Raw genomic sequence first — 18,513 nt, 5'->3', positions numbered from 1 at the left:
CTCCTCCGAGATCCAGAGCTGCCATTTTGACTGGGTCCCTTCTGGAGAGCGGAACCAAACTGCGGAACCCGGACGCTTCCCATGTCAACACTTCCTGTTGTGTTTTTTTGCTTTTCGAACCAGGAAGATGGATTTGCTGTCGAACAAATGGATTATTAATTTGATAGTTTGTTTGTTTTCCGTCGGTAAGTCGCATTGTCACGTTGCCGAGCTTGTGTCTCCACATATCTGTCAGTGACCGAAGCGTGTTTCGCCGCCGGGCTGTTAGCTTGGTGGACTTCTTTGTGCTCGGAGCTAGCTGGATGCTAAGCTAGTTAGCGTTAGCAGAAGCTGCCCTGTCTGCCTTTAATCTCCACTGCCTGCTTTTTATACAAGTTTTACAATGGAGTTACGTTTTGTAGTAATTCTAGAGACATTTCCACTAAGTCGAAGTTCAGATATAACCCCATGTCTCTTTTTATTAAGCCTTTGTGTTGACTTTTCTTCAAGTCAGCCTCAGATTGGGTTTGCCTTCTTCTTAGGAGCAACTCAGCATCAGCGTGACTGCTCGTGATTTCCCTGCGGCCGCCCGCAGCTCCAACGATTTCATGCTTGATCGTCATACCAGATTACATATATATTTTTGCAGTTTAACGCTACTTTGATAGTCACCTGATGTACAATTTACGTAAACCGAAAGTGAAATTTCTTTCGCATATTTAGGGTGTCCCGGTAAATTCGGCATACAAGTGAACCAGCAAACAGTTTGGATTACAACAATTTACCAGCTTGTCTTTTTGCTGCTTTGTGTAATTTGGCTTTGAGAACAACAGGTGAACCAGACTAAACATATATATTTATGTTTCCTTGTTGGATAAAAGTTAGAGGAGTGCCTTTTAAGAGATCAAGTAAAATGTCATCACTCGAGCCTCCCTTCAGTATGTGCAGTTCTGTGAATAACGTTTAGCACCAGAAATAAAGCCACGAGTAGCTTTCATTCATCAGTTCACTTCATACAACATGCAGTAAACACGGCAGCTTTTCAAGGTGTTTTCCAGGTAATTTACTGCGACCATCTTAGATATGTGCTAACATCTCTAGATTCATTCACTTCCTGTACCGTATCAGGACTTTATGGAGGCCAAAGCAAATATTTAAGCTCTCTTTATTTTCCTTGCTGCTGAACATTGTTCTTCAGACTCTGGCTGTATATTTGTATTATTGTCACGAATGAATTATGTGTGATTGCATACTTTCCTGATGATGATGATGATGGATCCAAAGGTCTGAAAAAGGCCTGCCCAGTACTGTATATTAGTTCGGATGCAGCACTAAAATGCTAACATTTCTAAAGCAGTTAGCGGTAATACAATATATGATATATAAGACAGAAGCTAAGCAATATTATTTCTTGGAAAGTCATTTAATTATGATTTCCGATATTGATTATGTCCATGTGAGAACCTGCTAAAAGCAAAAACCTTGTTCGAACACGCTCCTAAGACACTAAAAAGGCAGACGACATAAAATCAGTCTGTAAAAAGTTGTAAGAGAAACATATCATCTTACTAAATTTCTAAGACTTTGAATGAGAGCAACTGTATTGTAAGCAATTTCCCCTCAAGGATCAATGAAGTATTCATGATTTTGATGCTGATTCTGAAGTGATGACTCAAATACCATTTTGTTATGGAACAATTTGTCACCACGTACTGTGAATAATTCCTGACTAAACCTCTGAAGGTCCCTCTTCCTTTATACTGTTTGATATTGTCTAATAGTCAAAAACTAGAGGCTCTTCCACATTAGGTTGTAAAAAGGAGTTTCAGTGCCATTGCCATGCCTGGAAAACTGTGTTCTTTTAACATTTTTACAAAATCATGCTGATGAATACAAAATGGCAGCAGAGACGACTCGAAAAATGTAAGAAAGTGCTCTATATTCTCTTTTTTTATTATTGTTCTCCTTCACTCGGAGGCTAGATCACCAATTTTTTTTAAAATCATTCACATTGAAGACAAATAAGACATGAAACACTGATGAAGATGTACCTAAAACATGTCACAGTCTTGTGTCTAACATTGTGTGTTTTTACTAGTGAGACATAAAAGATTAAACTTTCATTCGAGGTTTTGCGAACATTAAATTTGTGTCACCATTGCCCGACCCTCGATGTCTTTCTCTGATGATGAAATGTTTTTTTCCCCTTGCAGGTGTCAGCTGCAACTCAGTGGAAAAGAAGATTTATGTGCATCTCAATTACACAGTCCCTTGTGTGCGGCTGCTAAATGCAACACATCAAATAGGCTGCCAGTGTGAGTAAAGCCCCAGTTCCAAGTGATTCTTACTATTATCGGCACAATTGTACAAAGGGAATGTAACACTTGTGATGGGTAAAAGTACTTGTTGCAGTTTGTGGTGTCTTATTTGTGTCCTCAAGCCCTTTACTGTGTCTCTCTTTGAGTGTTTCCTTTTTTGTAAAATGCTTAGTACACAATCTACTAAAAGCGGTGTTTTCTGTGTGGTTGCTTCAGGCACTTCAAGTGTGGAAACACACACTTGTGTGGCTTGGAAATGAGTTTCCAAGGATGAAAGCACGCAGTAAAATAAACATTTTCTGTGATAACCATCTGATTATCAAAAGGTCTTACAATAACAGCATGCTTTTGCCAAACTACAAAAGCCCCATCAGCAGCAGTTTTGTCACTGCTAGATAAAAACATTTCATTCCGAAACCTTTCCATTAATGGAGAAGTGTTGGATACACATGGATCAACAAGCTCTGAGGACAGTTATATCCATTACAGCTGTCGTGCTGCCACAGATGCTGATATTTTGTTTCCTCTTTCGGGTTTCAGCCTCTTTGTCAGGTGATGTGGGTGTGCTTCATGTGCTCCAGTCAGAGGAAAACCTGGACTGGGTCCTGAGTTCTGGTCCCAATCCTCCTTATATGGTTATTCTGGAGTCCTCGCTGTTTACCAGGTACAGTTAGACCCTGCAGAGGAAACACTCACACTTCCTAATGAGATTAAATCTCACTCTCTGAAACTGTTGTTGATTTACCAGAAATTTGTTCTTAATTTTGCATCTTCTTATAAAAAACTGAGTATTTTTCAAATTCCAGTCACTCAAAAACTCATCAGTTGTGGATTAACTAATAGTGAAAAAAAGCATGTCTTTCAATTCTTAAACATTTTTTCTGTGTAGTAAAGGAGATGGAAAGCAGCCTGCCATCAGCTCCGAGCTGTCAGTGTATAGTGCAATAAATTTGTCATATCCTACTTGTTGAGCCCCTCGGGGAAGAAACTTGAACCACATTTCAAAAGAATGCAACCCATTTCTGACCTGTATTTTTACCTGTATCATTTCGTGTGCCCCGTGCCGCCTGTCTGCCCTCCAGATCCGTCGCGATAAAGCTGAAGAACGGCTCCAACAGGGTGGCCGGCGTCGTGGTGGTGGCGCCGAGCACAAATCCAGTTGAGGGCTTCTCTCCTCACACCTCCTGCCCCAACGAGAACTCAGGTGGGTGGGAGTTCGCCTGCTAAGACTTGCCCCTCTGCATTACACAAATAAATTGTAGGTTGAGGATTGTCGGAGGGCAGAGCTTGTAAAATCAGGATGTTAAGTTTTTAGGTTCAGTAATTCACTTCTGAAACAATCATGTTTGCCCGCAGCAAAGATTTAATGTCTCGTCAGTTTGTTATGTCTGGGGGAGAAAGCAGTTTTTACATCTTTTATTGAAATAGTTAAGTATAAATTAAAACAATAGAAAGTTAAAGTCCTGAAATTTAGAGCTCTAAGGTAGTTAAAGTGAAAAGATATTTTTAGCAAAGTACTTGTTTTTGAACAGATGTCCTCCTGTACATTATGTGACAACATATAATGTATTATATGACTATTTGATTGGTGTTATTGACATATTCAATTCAATTCAAATAACTTTATTCATCCCCTAGGGACTTTTTAAATGTATGCAGCAGTTTAATTTTACAGATGGTCAAAGTGGAGCTGTATTTTAACTACTATACTACCAGACACTTTATTAGGTACACCTGTGAAATGTTTTGTAATTAACTTATATAAGGGAAGAAAACTATAACTCTTAAATGTGATGCTGTCCACTGCAGCAGCGCTACAACCCACTGAGACCTCGATAGTGAACATAAAATAGAATAATCCCCTTTCTGAGCAAAAACAGAAAATGTGGAATCTTTGTAAAAGTAAAATGTATGTTGTATATTTGATTACATTAGATTTCGCAGGTGAGTTTGATTTCTAAACTAATCATAGGTATTTTATGTATAATTTTAATATCAAAAGTAACTAGAAAACCCAGCTGCTGCAAAATGTCTCTAAAATGTGGTGATGTAAAAGTAATTCAATAGAAAATAAGACATAGTCAAGATAAATATATATATATATACCTAAACATTGTACATAAGTGCTACACTTGAGGAAAGATAGTTTTTTTTTTTTAAGTCAAATGCGACAGGTCACACAGTTCGGTGTCTTTAAAGCTAATTGTTTTTTTTTATATTATCAGACTGAATTTCGCTTTCACAGGCAGTTTTGACACCAAACGATAAAATAGTCCTTCATGTTAAATTATTAAACATGGATTGTCTTAGGGGGTAGAATCTTTTATAGGCAATTTTGCTCTTTTTTTTTTTTAAATCTCCTATTGATATAAGATGGCCTGAAAGTTCAGGCAGTCCACACTTCTTTTCGGCTCTCTTTACCGTTGCTGCTGCTGATGTTTTTCCTCAGGCGTTTATTCAGAGAGCTACGACCCGGCGTTGGCCCACTGTAAAGAGACAGTTTGGAACCCTCTGGGAAACGGTTTGTCCTACGAGGAGTATGACTTCCCCATCTTCTCCCTGAAAGACGACAATGACACCGCTGTCATCCGACAGGTAAAAGGGAAATCAGATATTTTTTCTTTTAATCCCATTTCATGCTGTTTCCGCTGCACAAGATGTCTGTCTCGACTGTTTTCCGCTTGTCTTTGATACTGGAAAGTGTAGCTCTACTGCAGATAGTACAGCCACAATAAAACTTGAGCTGAACTTGCCTCACCGGTGGTTGAGATTAGGAATGACGCCAATAAAAGCAGCAGCACTAAAGATCCACGTCATTGAGGGCATGTTGTGGCGGATTATGTCGAAACGTTATGACAGAACCCACAAATTATTACCTGCTTTCCTTCCCACATATGTGACAAAATCAGACCAGAATAAACTGATTTTAAATACAGTCTTGCGCTGAAAATCAAATGTGCGTATTCATGTTTTCACAGACAGATCTGCTGAGTTCAGCGTGAGTTACGATTTTCAGGCCTGTTTTATCAGCTGTGAGTTTCAGCTCACTGATGCTGGTGGACTATAAATACGAACTGCAAAACTCGCTTCACTGCATGTAAAGAACTATTTTAATGACCCAGTTCAGAGGCTGTGTTCATGTTTATTTGTATGATTTGCTTTCTGCCTTTGATAAGATGTCAGGGTAGATGATCTGTAAACAGACATTTTCAGGTTTGCTCCCTACAGCAGCGACTGTATTAAAGGTGATAAATTAAGTCCCAGACAGTAGTTACAGCGTTTCTGCCCTCAGACCTGCCAATGTGCCCCTGAGCAATAGCACCAAGCATCAACTGTGTATGTTCTAACTTGTTCCAACAATTCAAAAATGTTCAAGATGCTAAAATATAGTTGTGGTTTCTGTATTTGTAAAAAAAAAAAAAAAAAACCCACACACGAAGATAATTTAGACGCATGCCTTTCTCTTCATTCACAGTGCTACCTTGATCATAACCACGCTGTGAACGGCAGCAGGCCTCAGTATCCACTGTGCGCAATGCAGCTCTACTCCCACATGTCTGCCGTCACCGACACGGCCACCTGCATGAGGAGAAATGACATCAACTTCAGCATCAGCCCAGGTATTTACACAAGATAAGAACATTCTCAGAACCCAGCAAGTCTATATTTCATCTAACATTCAGTCTGTGGCACTGTTTTTACAATACGTGGCGTTTTCTGAGTCAGGACATCTATTTGAAGGAGTGTGATACTTCTGTGTGTTTTAATGATTTCTAACCACAGTTCATATTTGGTGCTTGTTCCTTGTCTCTCTTTAGAGATGGTGTGTGACCCGCTGGGTGACTTTAACGTTTGGGCCTCCACCAAGCCTCTGAACAACACCGAGAAGGGCCACAAGATGGGGGAGAGTGTGGTCATCGCAGCAGCCAGAGTGAGTTTGTGGAGTTGGAGTTCAAGCAAGAGTGATAGAATAGACTAGATCAGTGTTTCTATAGTCTGACTCACTAGATGGAGGTTGCAGGTGGAAGCTTGCCATTGGCCAATAATCTCAGTCGGCATTCTCCTCCTGTTCCGTTGTCTTCCTGTTACAATGACAAGCTGTGGCCTGGAACCTACTGGACTGACATTAAAACTGAAACTGACAGTTTTGGGTGGATTGCCCGTTTTAATCACAGTGTTTCTCTCCCTGCATGCAAATTTTCCATCACCACAATCACAGCCATCACCTTTTTTAGTGGAACAGCAAAGCCGCATCCTTCACTTAGCTCTGCCCATGACGACTGTGATCCATTAAAAAAAAAACAAAAAAACACACACTCACACAAACAAACGTCGGAGTGTTTTTTCCCCCTCTACAGCAGAATGATGATGTGATGCAGCCAGACCATTTTAATGCTGATGCTCGTTTGAATTTGAGACCTCAGTCTGTGTTGACTATTAGTAACCAACTTTTAGACAAAACTTCAAATCATTCTTTGTTTCCAGCTTCTGTAATGTCAGGATTTTCTATTTTTTCTTTTATCCGCTAGTGAACATCTTCAGGTTCTGGATTTATTGTGTGTTTCTGACATTACAAACAAAACGATTAATAACTGCTTAAGAAAACTTGCTGTTAGTTTTAGCCTTACTGAACACAGAAATCCATGATACTGTCGATAAACCATATTTTAAATAGAGTTTTTGGTCACATTTTGATTTATGGCTAATAAAACGGGTCACAGCAAGTAGAACTGACCTACTTATCCAGATATGATCTCTGCTGAATGCCTCTCGCCTCCTGTCGTCTCTGCAGCTCGACAGCAGGTCCTTCTTCTTCGACGTCGCTCCGGGAGCAGAGAGTGCATCTTCAGGCTTCATCACCCTGCTGGCGGCTGCACACGCTCTGCGTAACGCCACCCAGGAGGCCCCACCCAACCGCACCATCCTCTACACCTTCTTCCAAGGGGTCAGTTCTTTCCACACAGTTGCACTCACCACTGTTCCTTGCATACAAGCCAGATTTGAGTTAGTCCTGCCAATCTCGCTCATGTTTTTGTGCATTTTCTTGACTGCAGGAAACTTTCGACTACATCGGCAGTTCGAGGATGGTGTACGACATGGAGAATAATCAGTTCACTGTGGACCTGGACAATGTTCACTCAGTGCTGGAGATTGGACAGGTGTGTATTACAGACTTCACTGGAACCTCCTACACCAGGTTTTACTCAAACCTACCAGATTTAATCTGCTTTTACTTTAAATGCTTTTATTGGACCATTTTTAAAATGAACTTAGATACATGTCTTGATGTTTCTTGCCCCTTGAAGTCAGATTTACCTATGATGCAAACATAAATGTGCCTATACCTTGTATCTTTTACCACTATGCACGGATGTTTTACGCTATGTTTATGTCTTTGTGTCTGTAATATATATTTATGTTGAATTTTTACATCCAGGTGGGACTCCGTGCCAACTCCAGACTCTGGCTTCACTCTGATCCTGTTTCTATGAGAAACAGCAGCGTCAATGAAGAGGTTTGTGTTCGTGAATATATGAGAATTTTCCTTAATTATATTTCCAGTGTAGCTAAATATTCCTCAACAAAGATGTTGTGATTTGGAGTTATTGGCAAAAATAAAATGTCACCACATCACAACAGGAATCAGTAAACAAATACATAGTGTATATGAGAGATTAAAACATTAGGAAGTTCAAATGTTCCATAAATTATAAACATTGTCTGTAGATAACAATGGAAGATGAAATTCAAACTAGAAGTACTTTATACACTGTGTACAAATATTAAAATATACAAGTGTTGAGTCTTGTTGACTCACAAATAGCTGTGTAGTTGTATAACAAAGGGGAGGATAATTAAGTTGACATGAATAAACACAAGAACAGCACTGTTTGAACTGCTTTAGATAACTATTGGTTGAACCAAACACAAAGCACCATTCCTATTTAAAATACACTGTAATGTAAATTTGCAAAAACTTTAATTTTCAGATTGTGAAGTTGAGATTTATGTGGTGACATTAACCCACTGTACAATAATAATAATAATAACAATAACAATAACAACAATAATAATAATAATATCATTATTCATGGCCAAAACCGACTACTAAAAGTGCAGAGAGCAAGTAAAACAATAAATAGTAAAGTTCAGGGATAGACTGTTGACCAAAGTCAATGTAGAAATCTTATATCCAGACATTTTTCTAATGATCTGGGAAATCACTGAACTGTGCAGTATTCCAGCGAGCATGTGCCTTGTGAATGTGCAAATGGCAGTAACATCTCTTTTTTCTTGAATCTCGGATAAAAGAAGAGACGATAAAGATAAAACTGGAGCTCACAGTGTGTGCATACAACATTCAGTTTTTTAAAATTTCCTTCAATCATCTGTTTCAGGTGAGGAAGCTCATCAACAACCTGCAGTCGGCTGCTACAAGTGTAGGCATCCCAGTCGCAGAACCCGGTGTCTCTCAGGCGCTGCCTCCTGCGTCCTTCCAGCGCTTCCTGCGAGCTCGGCCGATCCCCGGTGTTGTTATCGAGAATCACCAGTTTAACTTCACCAACAAGTGATTTGATGTTATTTTTTAAACCAAGTCAAGTTTAATTTATAATCAAGGGATTTGTTGTGTTTACTAATTTGCTTTTCTGTTCTGTGTGCAGATACTATGAGAGTATGTATGACAACGCAGAGTATCTGAGCATTTCTTACCCACCAAACCTGACGCCGGAGGAGCAGCTGGAGTTCGTCACTGAAACTGCAAAGGTAGTATAGTTGTTGCTTGTGGTGATTTTATGTAGCAAAATCCACCTGAATCCAACAAACTGGTCACTGGTCTTCTGATTTTTAGGTTGAAAAGCGAAAAAAAATCCAACGTATTCTTAACTGTATGTTCTTAACTTTTGTGAGATATAAGCCATGCAGTTGAAGAGTCATGTTTTATTGTTTGAGATCATTATTTCAGGGCTTTGGCTGTAAAAACTCTCTTTATCTGCTTTTATGTGTGCAACTTAAGTTGGTGTATGTCTGTGTTGTAGAATAAATACAAATGCTGAGGTGAAAATACAATCGAACCAACAACATTTGCAGCTCAAATAGGATGCAACCATCAGCTTGTTTACTTTTTTTTCTTGACATTTCCTGAGTGAAAGCACATTCACAGTTGTTCTAACCACAAATGTACCATTTTTCCTGCCAACTAAGGTAAAAACAGGTTATAAAACTTCACAAGAGTCTCGTATTTTACATCTTTATTAAAATATTTAGTCCCTGTGTAGAGTTTTGACCAGCGGTACTTCATCATGTGATCCCCTGAATGTTTTGCTCACTGCTCTGCCAGTTCAGATTGAACAAGAGATTAAAATATTTCAATGAAAACCTGTCCGCTCTCTCTACAAAGCTTCTCTTTAATTTCAAGTGTTGGACTTAATCCTGCCGAACATTAAAAAGATTTTTTATTTTTTTTGCTTTTGTCTGTGTGCGTCTTTCAGGCTCTGACTGAAGTGGCGACGATGGTGGCTCGAGCGCTCTACGTGCAGGCAGGAGGAGCAGAGAGTCAGATGAACAGCATAAACGCAGACCCTCAGATAGTAAGAAAGGGTTTATTTACAGCTGTCTTGTTCACAAGCTCAGTATTCTTCTATAAAGCACGTTTTCTTCTTCAACTCCACACTTTAGTTTGACTTGAATCAAAGACATTACTGCTGCTAATAATGTTTTAATGTAATATGTTAGTTGCTGCCATTCATTTATGCTCCTGTTTTATCCTTTACATTGGTCATATTTTCCATTTTAACTGTGTGTGATAAGCACTGATACTGAGTTGATTCAAAGCAACCTGTTTTGCCTCCTTCAAATTCTTGCACATTGCACTCTTCTGATTCTAATGTCTTTAGATTTTTTTAAAAATATTTTTGTTTTCTCATCAGGTGTATTTGTTTCATTTTCTACCATATTGTGTGTATTAATTGCAATTTATTCTGCTTCTTTCAGTGACTTGAAATTTCCTTATCAATCATTTTTATTTACAATAACTGAAAGACAAACAGGTGTAGGTTCCTGATCTGTATCTGTTATCTTGTGCAGCTGAGCCGAAGTCATTCTGTCTTACTTTCTTCTCTCAGGTGAGCCAAATGCTGTACGGTTTCCTTGTTCGGTCAAACAACACCTGGTTCCAGCAGCTGATACCCTCCGACCTCGCGAGTCATCTGAGTAAGTTAAACCTGTTTTCTACTGTACTCAGAGGAAATTGGTGGAAAATAAGGAGACAAAAGTGAACCTGCTTTAGTCGGGGTACTGCTTTTAATCACTATGTTATATCCTGACGCTACACTTCTTCTGTTTTGTTTCTGTTAGATGACAGACCCACAAACTTCTACGTCGGCGTGAGTCAGCAGTCGAGTGAGCCGACTCTTCTGGTCCAGTACCTGCTGGCCAACCTGACCGGCAGCACCGTCAACGTCACCCAGGACAACTGCCAGAACCAGAGAGTGGACGAGAACGACAAGGAGAGCAAACATGTGAGACATATAGCAGGCTGTGTTTTATTATGTCACCAGATTTTGCTTGATTTTTGATTTAAAATGAGGAAAGAAGTTGCAAAAAGCTCAGGAACATACCTGAAACTTAAACTTACCAACTCCACAGTGGAAATTAAGGAGTGTCTGGAGGAAAATGTCTAAAAAGTTGTTTTTTTAAATAGAGAGAAATGCCCATTACAGGTTTCTAGGATTAGGTCTTTGAATTATTGGACAAACTAATATTTAGTTTACTGTCACTTCAAACAAAGCCAAGCAGTATTTGGTTGGTAGGTTTAACTTAAAAAAATCATTTTAATGATTAACTAGCCATCAAAGTAGTTGCACATTTCATGTTTTCAATTTGTTAATGGGTTCAGTGAGACATTATTTCAGCTCTAGAAATGCTCTCAGCAAAAGTGAAAACTTGCAGTCTATGAAAACAGAGTTGACCATTTGAAGTATAAGATAGATTTACATATAGATTCATTCAAGAGTGCATTGTGACTCCTGTTGCCCTCTGTTGATATTAAGTAGGAATTGCACCATTGGCAGCCTTTTGGCACATGTTCCACTTCATTTATAAAAGGGTTTATTTCCATCTTCAACTCCCTGTGACCCTTCTCGCCCCTCTCCCTCAGACGTTCACCTACATGTGGGTTCAAGGCGCAGCGCCTCCCAACAGCACAGAACGGGCGGGTTTCTGCGTTCGCTCCACGGTCCGTCTCTCCAGAGCAGTGTCCCCGGCCTTCGAGCTGCGAGAGTACACCTCCAAAGATTACTCAACGTGGACAGAGTCCAGGTGGAAGAGCATCAAAGGACGCATATTCCTGGTGGCCAGTCACGAACTAGAGGTAAGGTTTCCCTTAAAGACGACGCCTGTAACTCACACTCACATCAGTGTAGTCAGACCTGTGAGCTGGATTTTAAAAGGCATGAAAATAAACAATTTGATGTTGATAGAGGCGATCAAAACCGTATTAAAACTACCCTGTTGTTTTTAGATATTTTGTCAGGGGTATGAAGACCAACTTGCAGTGACCTGAAACCTGCTCAGTAACTGAGATCTATCAAACTGAGTATCTTGTTCTCCAGTTGTTGTATTATGTTTGGACCTCGTGGTTAGTAGAGAGCAGGGAGTGTTTGGAGCCGTCCTTTCTTGTCGTGGCAGATAAGTGTTTCTGGGAACTGTTAGAACACCGCAAACAGACGATTTTTCGTTTTAACAATGTTTGCGTGTTGTTCCGCCTCTGACCCAGATTCTGTGACAATAGTGTTTGTGATTTCAGCGCTTTCAGGAGCCAAACACACCTAAACTAACAAGTTTCCAAAACAGCAGCCGTAAAGCAACTCTAACAACAAAATTAAAGCAGGATAAAGCTTGACAGTGATGGATCACCTGTCTTCAACAAGCTTCAAGTCTCGTCATGTCCGTGCTGAAACTAATTGAAACTCTCCATCTCTGTGATCTCTTAATTTTAAGCCACTGTGTGCCGACTTTTTTTTTTTTTGTTTACCAGATTATAGCATCTTACAGCTTAATCTGATGCCTTCAGTTTCTCCTGTTCATCTTATTGTAGCAGTAAAGTCACATATGTTGAAGTTCTATGTAATTCTGCACTAATTCAGTTTGTTTATTCTGTCAGTGTGATGTGAGATGAGGCCATTTTCCTTTTGACTTGTAGTTTTCAGTTTCTCTCTGATCTGTAGGAGGCTTTAGCGTCTCTCAGCTCACTTTTAGCTTTAATATTTTTATTTTGACAGTGTCAGGAAGGATTTCAGCTCTTAAAGTTAGCTGCACCCTTCCTGCTTAGCACCAAATGAAATAGGTCATAAAAAGCGCAACATTTATTTTCCTTAAAAAAAAAAGGTTTAGAAACTTTTTGTATAACTTTTCTGTATAAAACCAACACAGTGGGCTGCAAGGTGGATCGGTGCTTAGCACCGTTGATAGAAGGTCACCGGTTTGCGTCCTGGTGAGGACACCCGGGATCTTTCTGCGTGGAGTTTGCATGTTCTCCCCGTGCAGCGTGGGTTCTCTCCAGGATCTCCAGCTTCCTCCTACAGTCTAAAAACATGTTGAGGTTAATTGGTGATTCTAAATTGTCCGTAGGTGTGAATGTGAGTGTGCTTGGTTGTCTGTCTCTAAGTGTAGCCCTGTGATAGACTGGTGACCTGTCCAGGTGAACCTGCCTTCACCCTGAGTCAGCTGGGATAGACTCCAGCCCCCCATGACCCTAATGAGGATTAAGCGGTGTATAGATGATGGATGGATGGATGGCTGGAAACCAACACAGTGTTAGAAAACGTCTAAATCATTTTTAAAACTCAAGTAAAATCATATTGCAGTCAGTATACATGTAAAATCTAAAAGGGATGATTTGGGGAAAATAACTGAGCAAAACTCCACCTCATGGTCCTTTAACTTTTCTGGGATCTTCCTCTTTGTCCCCCAGATGTTGACGCTCGGCGTGGGTTTCGGCGTGCTGCTAACGTCCCTCCTCCTAACATACATCATCAGCTCGAAGGCCGACATCCTGTTCAGCTCGGGGAGGGAGCCCACCAGCGCCACCTACTGATCCACACGGACGGCGTCTCAGGCCCACGACCACTACTACTACTACTACTACTACTATTACTACTACTACTTCTGTCCCAACCTGACGTTGACGGTTTCCTTTTAAAACACACCACGCGTAGGTACACAGACAGGTTAGACTCATCCGCAGAGGGGATTTTTCTTTTTTTTTAGACGACGACGACGACTCCGTGTTTATGGACTCACTCAGGTGAGGCGTGACGTGAGGACTGGACTGGACTGGATTTGGCCTGGATGGATCTGGACTCATCAGGGCCAGAAAATAAAACCACTGGTCAGGCACCAGCGGGCCCTGCCAGTGGAAAAAGATGTTAATATTTCTTTTTGTTTTTTGTTTTTGTTTTTTTTCTTTTTATTGTCAAAGAATGTTTTGTTTACTGTGTCATGGGATAGGCACTAAACATGGAGCATTATTTTGAGTGCGTGTATGACTTTGAATATGTAAATGTGACCGCGCGCGTGTGTGTGTGCGATTCGGTGTGTACGAACAGTTGTGAGTGCGTGTGTGTGTGTGTGTGAACTTAGAGGATTGCGATGGTATGTGCAATACTGTAGCCGTCTTCTCTGTCGATGTAGTTAACTTATCAATCAGTTCTAATGATAAGAAACCACTTTCTGAGTCAGTGAACAAGTAGTGAAATTTAAATTTTAAGGTTTTGCAAAAATCTGGAAATGTTTAGTGAAGTATTTTGATAAGCTCCTGGGACGTTATCAAGAAAAAAAGTACATACGTGTATGTAGTTGTGGACCCACTGCAGTTTCACATATTGTGATATTTGAGTGGAGAAGAATTTTTTCCAAGAGTCTGGCGTTGCTGACAAACACTTTATTTTCTTCTCAGCTGCCAAAAATCTTTCAAAAACCAGTCAGAATAATGTTAAGTTTGGAATTGGAGGAGTTTTGACACTGAAAAGTGGCTGGTACTCTGGCTGTGCACTCTTTTTGGTTCGTACCTTTTCCCCCCCCCCACGAGGTTTTCTTTCAATGATGACTCCTTTAGAATTGTGACGACACACAAGGTTTTAATTCTGTTGTTGGGTGTTCATTTAATGGCTGGAATCAAAGACCAGGTTTGATGCCTTGATGCAAGAAATAAACATTGCTTCTTTTCCAACGTTTTCTTCCGCAGTGGTTTGAGCTGAAGACTGAAAACAAAATGCTGAGTTGTGTATAAAAGAGCCAAAAGAACCTGCAGTTAGAAATGAAATGAAGGTGCTTCGTATACAAAAATAAGTAAAGTTACTCCTTTTTTAATTTATAAAGCACATTTAAAACAGCAGATGTTGAGCCAAAGTGCTTTCTTGTAGAGAAATCAGATTCATGTTACAATTTACCTTCAAAATTAAGGTTAAGACTTTACAACATTATATATTCTACAAATTTATCTAATTTAAGTAATAAAATTGAAAACTTGCAATACAAACAATATAAAATGACCTGTCTAATATAAAGAATAGTGGTTTAGACCTTTCAAAATGATACGCTTTTATGTCACTGTTCTATTTAGTTTCTTATTCTGACATTTTCTCAAATCATCAGAGTAAGACAGGGAGGATATTATCCAGCTTTTATGGAGAATGAGTGATACTACAATACTAACATATGTTGCAGCAAGGACAAATAACACACAACAGAAACTTTTAACCAAAAAGCAGAACTGTTGTGGCCCTCTGATAAAGACTTCTTTGCCCTAAACATGAGTTATACAATAAGAGTAACCGAGGCCATCACTTACAGACTTTTTGTGGTATTTGAAGTGTCTTAATCTCTGTTTACAAGTTAAGCAAAGTAGCCAAATCACTCAGAGGAAGCCCACGGGTGTTGCTTCGGATGCATAAATGGGTATTTGCAAACCACAAGAAGTCTAAATCGCTGGCTCGTAAGCTTTCTTACCTTAAAAACCCCCCTTAAAATGAATCTGTCAACCTGCAACCCCTCATCACATGGAAAAGAAATAATGCTTTGTATTACCTCTACTGGATAGGAATGTGTGAAGCTCATGCTCTTGAAAGGTTTATCACCTCCACAGTCTTATTACAGAAAGTCTAGGATCATGTAAATACTTGAACTGCTGTGTAGAGAAAGGTTTGGTGTTAGTTTGAGGAGAGGGGATTTGTTCAGTGGGTTGTAAACACTTTGGTGATTTTCTCTTCTGAGGCATGTTTCACTGTAAAGTAAAGACAACAGGCAGGAAAAACAGAAAACTGTTCCTGACAATTTTCCCTTTTGCTCTAAAATTCAGGTTTTAAGATTTAAGTTTCAGTTTGTCTCGAGTTTATATAAACATCGTGATAATCAGCCCCAATCACAAACTACCTTTAGATGCTTTGAGTTTGCACAATATTTGGCACTTTAAACTGAAACACACACAGAAATCCAGTTAATGGTGAAAAAAATAACCTTAGAGGGAGCAAGTGAGGAGGGATCCTGCTTAAAGGAAAGAAGAATGGCACAGAAGTGGCAGTAATAGAATTACAGCATGGAGTCACTACACTCTGAGGAGTAAAGGAGAACTGAGGAGGAACCTTTTGGGGTTCCTCACCGTCAGAACTGAGGAGGAACCTTTTGGTGCACTGAGAACGTCCCAGAAAGATTTTGTGGGGTTTGATTTTGAGCTCAGTATTATTCTTGTTGTTGTCATTTTGTTACCCCAAACATCACATAAACTGTATTTTTTTATAACATTTAAGCAAACAGGAGCTCTGACATTAGTTAGATTTCTCAGCAGAAAGTCAAACTAGATCCTAATTTGCCCGACGACACAAAACCAGCATCTAAAACGTACATATCTCCAACATTTAAAGCTAGAAAATATAACTTAAAATATATTTTGTTTGTGTTTGTTTTTGCCAGTGTTGAAAAAAACGTGCCACTTCTAAATCTAATCTAAAATAAAGCACTATAAAACTGACAGCCGTGTTATTGTTTTTGGTTTAAAATGAACCAAACTCACCATTTTATACACGAAATATTAAAAAATTAAGTTTTGAAAATGAAATAAATGTAAGTGTAAATGCAGCTAACTCTACAAAAAATAAATAAACAAATAAATAAATAAACAGCTTCCTTCAGGAACCCTTCAAGTGATCAGGGTTCCTTGAGGTTCTCTTAATTCTAAGAGAGCACGTGACAATATTAAGTAAATTAAATTACCACCTTCCATCATACAGTATGATGGAGGATCTTATTTTGTGTTGTGAGTGAAATATTTACATTTTTAGTTAAAAAACAGGATCGTGGTGTAAAAGAAAAAGCAGCTGTTACAATGTCTTTGTGACTAAATGTGCAAATTATACATTTATTTTGTATTTTTTATATCTCCAGACATATAATGGAGGTTCAGTCCAGTGGATTGTAGTCTAATAATGAGTTAAATTGTTCTAACCTGTCAAATAATTTGACAAAAATCACTGCAAAACATTAAACACAATTAAAATAGACTTAGTGTAGGAGGTCAGTCACATTTTTTAAAATTTGAATTCCTTCATTTTTTTAATAAGTATTACAGAAAATAAGTGTTATTTGGCCTAAAGTGGGATTTTTTCCTACATTTTGCATCAGAATGAACTGTTACAGCCAAACTGATGATGTCTTTGGAGGATTTGTCCAACCAGCAGCATGTTTTGTGACATTATCCTTCTCAGTCCATGTCGGTGAGCTCACACACACGCACAGAGACAGAAACACCACGGTGTGGTAATAAACGCGTTGTGGATGGAGCGCAGCGCTTCGCAGGCCTCGGCCCCCAGGGGAAACCAGAGGAGGGGCCAAACTGGAGCGGAGGCGGGGCGCACGGTGCTACGGCTGAGTGGAAAGAAAGTGGAAAGTGGGAAAATACCTGAATGGACAATCTGGAATAAGTAAGTAGTATTTTTCACTGGAAAATGTGTTGAAATGTGTCCGCCGGTGCCGTGGATGCATGTGCGCTGCGTAAAAAGGCGGACGGAGCGGAGGGAGGAGGATTTGGGGCGCCGGAGATCTCCGGTTTCCCCAAACAATAGTCGAGAGGACGCGATGGTCGCCTTTTCTTTTCTTTTTTTTTTTTTGAAACCGCAGGGAAGTTTAGGACCCTCATCGGCTCTATTGTTGTTCACACGGAGGCCACGTAGCTGTGATCCTCAACGTGGAGAGGAAGAGAAGGCGCAGTTTTTTTTGTGTGTGTGAATGTAACTCGGAGGTGAAGCGGAGTGATGCGCCTGGAGGAGCGAAGCAGCCAGTTTGATTGTAGGCCGGAGGTTTGAATTCTCTCCGCGGCGGAGGACTGCTGGGAATTTCAGTGCGTCCATTCATTTACAGTCAAGGGGGAGAGGGGAGAAAAAAAAGGAAAAAAACGGGGAAGAAAGGGAGCGAGCAGTGGGATCATTTGGCATCAGGACGCGGCCGGTGGGGCCTGGGAGTCTCCCATTGTCCTGCCTGTCTACAACACCCTCCTTTCTCATTTTTTTTTGTAGGTCGCACAACTCTGTAGATTGGCCCTAAATGCTGCCGCTCCTCACAGTAAGTTGGCCCGTTGTGCATGTGGAATATTGCTGAATTATTGATGCAGCTCGACTCCTGATCCATGTCGGCGCAGCCTGCGGTGAGAAAATGTGTCCAAACAGCTTTCTGAGGTGGGCTGAAATTCAAAGTGGAGTAGTGTTGCTGCAGCAGAGAACAGGCCCTGATTGCCCCAGTGAGGGCTTCAAAATACCTGCTGGGTTTATAAACTTCACTTCACAGCGAAAATAAAAGAGTCCTGGGCTAGAAAAGCCCTCGTTTAATGCTCTCAGTGTGCTTACAGAGGGATAAAAAGTGGCACAGAATGACTGTAAACTGGCTCCAGTGGGAATGTGTGAGTGATAAAAGTGGACATAAACATAGCGGAGGCTCATTGTGAATGGACTGAGGTTTCACAGTAATATCACAGCGTAGAAGATCAAGGAAATAATAGCACAGCTGTTGTTTAGTGCATGATTCAGTGGCACAAATGCAGTAATATTAAGGATTGTTGGGAATTTTGAGTTAGTTGCTGATTAATCTTGCCTGTTAGGGTCTCAGTTTAAAATAATAATAATAATTTAAGTGTATAAACTGTGAAAAAGCACCAAGAAGTTTCATTTAG

General features: G+C 39.9%; 1 protein-coding gene across 1 annotated transcript; it reads left to right on the top strand.

Moving 5' to 3' along the window:
- Positions 1-94: 94 nt before the first annotated feature.
- Positions 95-14,526, top strand: ncstn (nicastrin). Its single transcript, XM_008295019.1, has 17 exons — positions 95-185; positions 2,193-2,294; positions 2,838-2,961; positions 3,380-3,501; positions 4,747-4,892; positions 5,773-5,917; positions 6,116-6,228; positions 7,090-7,242; positions 7,352-7,456; positions 7,735-7,812; positions 8,696-8,865; positions 8,960-9,062; positions 9,788-9,886; positions 10,421-10,508; positions 10,653-10,816; positions 11,455-11,667; positions 13,270-14,526. Exons 1-17 carry the CDS (start codon positions 128-130, stop codon positions 13,390-13,392), a joined length of 2,106 nt encoding a protein of 701 aa, XP_008293241.1. The 5' UTR covers positions 95-127; the 3' UTR covers positions 13,393-14,526.
- Positions 14,527-18,513: the final 3,987 nt, after the last annotated feature.

Source organism: Stegastes partitus, unplaced genomic scaffold, assembly GCF_000690725.1.
Source record: "Stegastes partitus isolate 25-593 unplaced genomic scaffold, Stegastes_partitus-1.0.2 Scaffold1015, whole genome shotgun sequence".
NCBI lineage: Eukaryota > Metazoa > Chordata > Actinopteri > Pomacentridae > Stegastes > Stegastes partitus.
Note: the sequence above shows the minus strand (reverse complement) of the source record. Positions and strands in the feature narration are given on the sequence as shown.

Coding starts and splice junctions, on each gene's coding strand:
- ncstn (XM_008295019.1), top strand. CDS start 128: ATGGATTTGCTGTCGAACAAATGGATTATTAATTTGATAGTTTGTTTG. Junction 186..2,192: donor AGTTTGTTTGTTTTCCGTCG/GTAAGTCGCATT, acceptor TTCCCCTTGCAG/GTGTCAGCTGCAACTCAGTG. Junction 6,229..7,089: donor TGGTCATCGCAGCAGCCAGA/GTGAGTTTGTGG, acceptor TCGTCTCTGCAG/CTCGACAGCAGGTCCTTCTT.